The 3,904-nt window shown below is 39.4% G+C and overlaps 1 protein-coding gene across 1 annotated transcript; it reads right to left on the bottom strand.

Annotated features, from left to right (window-relative positions):
- Positions 1 to 1,400: 1,400 nt before the first annotated feature.
- Positions 1,401 to 3,904, bottom strand: LOC102598743 (leucine-rich repeat extensin-like protein 3; the record flags this gene model as incomplete). The annotated part of the gene is made up of 1 exon (XM_006353500.1): positions 1,401 to 3,904. A coding segment is annotated over one exon (2,013 nt), but the record flags the coding sequence as incomplete, so codon positions are not given.

Raw genomic sequence — 3,904 nt, 5'->3', positions numbered from 1 at the left:
TGAAATTCAAAATTTGAAAAAATCACTCTCTCTGATCCAAATTATATGAACTTCGATCAATTTTTTTTGGTCATATTGATATGAAAAGAATTGTAGTATTCAATACTTTTCGTATAGTTTTATAATATCTAATTTGTTATTTTTAGGATTAAACTAACTCAATTCAATTTTAATAATTCATCACATTGACTTTTATAATAAATAAAAGAATAAATATTTATTTTGAGACGAAGAAAATATTATTTTAAAAAAATTAATTTTGGTGGATCAAAAAGGTCCAAGTGTTGACATCATACACGTTTCCAACAACTGTAAAGTATAGTAGCAAAGACGAATTATTTGAATCAAATTACCTCAATTCCAGCATATGAGTCCGGAAGAATCTTGACCCTTGAAATATGTAAGGTCAAGATTTTTGCTTTTTCTTTTTTTTACCAATTGGTATCAATAAAGTTATTGACTTTTTTTTTTCATAATTATGATGTTCGAATCGGTTTATCACACATCTTAACTATTTTATCAAAATAAATATTACATCCCAATGTCATAGGTAAATCACTTAGAGTTTTTTTTTCGTCTACATTGATCTTTGAACCCTGGTTTTTATGATTTTCTTTTTTACAAGCAAGAAGTTTCTTGCGCAACTTGAAACTCGATTAGTAATATGTTCGTCTTTTTGACCTTAACCACTTAAATACAAGATTGTTGAATGCAACAAGGTCTAAACATTGAGTTTGTGACGTGCTTGTCCCTCTTACTTTCTCCACTTGAATACAAGACTTTTATATGTCTGCGTTTTTGACATGCTCGTTCTTCTTACCTTCTCTACTTAAATTCTGCAACAAGGTTTAAACCCCCAAGTTTGTAACATACTCATCCCTCTTACCTTCTCTGCTTAAATACAAGATTTTTATCTACAACAAAGTCTAAACCCGCGAGTCCTTCTGACCTTCCCCACTTATATACCAGAGTAACAACAAGGTCTAAACCCCTAGACTAACAACAAGGTCTAAACCCCTAAGTTCATGATGGGCGCCAAACCCTAAACCCTGAGATTTTCACCTATTTCATTGTCTATCCTTTATTTTCAAAATTTTCACCCGCTTCATTAACTGCTAAGTCGCACATTTATTACAACAATGAAGTTGTTGTTTTTAAGCAAAAAGATAAGAAGGACCACCATCCAAGTCCAACAATTAACAACTAGAGGTGGTATAAATTTGTAATCAATGAACACACCACATGTACTTTCCTCCTTTAGCATTGATAATAGACCAACTCCCCAAAAACTTTACTTGAAATAAATGCAATTTGTACATATTCAACACTATGAAAACAAAACTAGAGTTGGAGCTTTGCAAGATCAAGAAGATATACATACACTACTACTATAAGAGAAGAAACACAAAGGAATAATCTGAATTCTGAGAATCAATACAAGTAAAACAGAAAATGCTCATCATTATACTATAGTTTGGAAAAAAACCCAAAAAAATAAAAATACAAAGAAAACAAAGTATGATGGAACTAAAATCTAACAATAAAAACTCACAAAATAGAAAAACTAGATGCAGCAAGCACTGTAAACTGGATTTAAGCCCAGATTATGATCTCTATACATACATTTTCCTGCAAAGTTTCTATCTTTTCTTTGCCAATTTATTCGCTCCACAACTTCAATCTATTTGATAACAATTCAAAAATAAAATCTGCGGAGATTCAATCTTTCTCCTCTTTACCTCCTCTTTTTTCTTTCTTTCTGTCACGCCATTTTAACTTTGTGATCACGTATTAGCTCGATTTTGTTGATGGCTTGAAGAGTTCGAGGAAATAATAATTGTAGGGATAATTTTGTGCTTTGAGGATAAGTTAGTGGAAATTTCTGAAAGAATTAATAAAAGGGTGGTGGAGGTGGTGAAGCATATTGAACTCCTATTATTGGTGGCAATGGCCCTTCATATACTGGAGTAGGTGGTGGTGATGGTGGGGGTGGAGAATTGTAATAATAAACTGGTGGTGGAGGAGATGGAGATGGTGGGGGCGGAGAATTGTAATGATAAACTGGTGGTGGAGGAGGTGATGGTGAAGGGGAGGGAGGTGGGGGTGGTTCAATGCAAGGAGGAGGTGGTGGAGGGGGTTCTATACAAGGCAATGGGGAAGGAGGTGGAGGAGGTGAAGAATATACGTATGTTGGTGGTGGAGGAGGTGAATTTGGTGGCGGAGGTGATGAGTATATGCATACTGGTGGAGGAGGAGGCGAATTTGGTGGTGGAGGCGGCGAATTTGGGGGCGGAGGTGCTGGTGAATTGTAATAGTAAGGTGAAGGGGGTGGAGGCGAGTGAGCAAGCGGTGGAGGTGGAGAATTAGGAGGTGGGGAATTTGGTGGTGGAGGTGAGCGTATACAATAAGGCAATGGTGATGGAGGAGGTGGAGATGGTGGTGGCGAATAAACGGGTGGGGGAGGAGGTGGAGGTGATGGTGGAGGGGGAGATGGTGGCGGTGGTGGTGATGAATAAACTGGTGGTGGAGGTGGAGATGGCGGGGGTGGTGGTGGAGGTGATGGTGGAGGAGGAGATGGAGGTGGGGGTGGAGGTGAATAGACTGGTGGTGGAGGCGGGGGAGGTGATGGAGGAGGTGGAGAGGGTGGTGGTGGCGGTGGTGAATAAACTGGAGGTGGAGGAGGTGGTGGGGAAGGAGAAGGAGGAGTATAAACTGGTGGCGGAGGCGAATAAACAGGTGGCGGAGGGGCAGGCAAGGGCGGTGAAAGTGGCGGAGGAGGTGGCAAAACAGGAACAAATTTATGACACCTGAAAGCACTACAATGAATTTTTTTAGACAAAAAGGCCTTACACTGTCCCGGAGAGCGTTGCACCGGTCTGTTGGGCAAACAATTCCGTTCATCATGAAACTCCGGCAACCCCAAACACACCGGCGGTTCACCAGTGAAGAAATTATAAGAATACGTAAAATTCTCAAGCTTAGGAAGCTGACAAATACTTTTCGGAATTGTCCCAGAAAGCATATTATGTGCCACATTCAATTGCTCCAAATTCACCAAATCACCAAAATTCTCCGGCAACGGACCCATCAACTGATTAAAGCTCACATCAAATACAGTCAAATTTTTCAACACCCCAATCTCCGCCGGCAAACAAGAACGCAACCCATTGTTCATTAAAATCGCCTCATTAAGATTACTCATATTCCCAATACTCGCCGGAAGACACCCATGGAAACTGTTACTCGCCAGAACTATCACAGAAACCGGCGAATTCCCAAAATTCTCCGGCAACTCAAACGCAAATCGATTATGATTAATAAAAATGGCGTCTAATGGCTTATCAAAAAGCTGTGAAGGTACATTACCTTCAAATTCATTGAACCTAATATCCAAAAATATCAACTTGGGTAAACTCAAAACAACATAAGGAAACTTCCCAGCAAACCTGTTATTACTCAGATCCAGCTCGAACAGTATCTTCAACTTGCTGAATTTTCTTGGTATTGTACCACAGAAACGGTTTGAATTGATATGGAAAATCCCAAGATCTGTAAGAAGCCCAAGCTCTTCCGGGAGGTACCCTGCAATGTCACCATGGTTAAGGTCAATGCCGGCAACTGTACGGATTTTGGGGTTATCCAAAGCCGGAGCACAGAAGATTCCGGTGTAGCTGCATACATTAGGACCAACCCAATTGAGAGTGATATTAAAGGGATCTGAAATGATAGCTTGTTTCCATGCTTGTAAAGCAATATAAGCATTCTTGATTCTATCATTCTCAAACACCATAGATGGATCAATTTTCACATTTTCACCTCTATCACCAAACTCATCTCTGTAATACAAAAGCTGCCTGTGTTTGATGAACTGAGCTTCAGAATCAGTTAAAGGGCCATTTTCAGA

This window comes from Solanum tuberosum, unplaced genomic scaffold (genome assembly GCF_000226075.1).
Source record: "Solanum tuberosum cultivar DM 1-3 516 R44 unplaced genomic scaffold, SolTub_3.0 scf00155, whole genome shotgun sequence".
Lineage (NCBI taxonomy): Eukaryota > Viridiplantae > Streptophyta > Magnoliopsida > Solanales > Solanaceae > Solanum > Solanum tuberosum.
The sequence above is the reverse complement of the archived record's forward strand: the minus strand, read 5'-3'. Positions and strand labels throughout refer to the sequence as shown.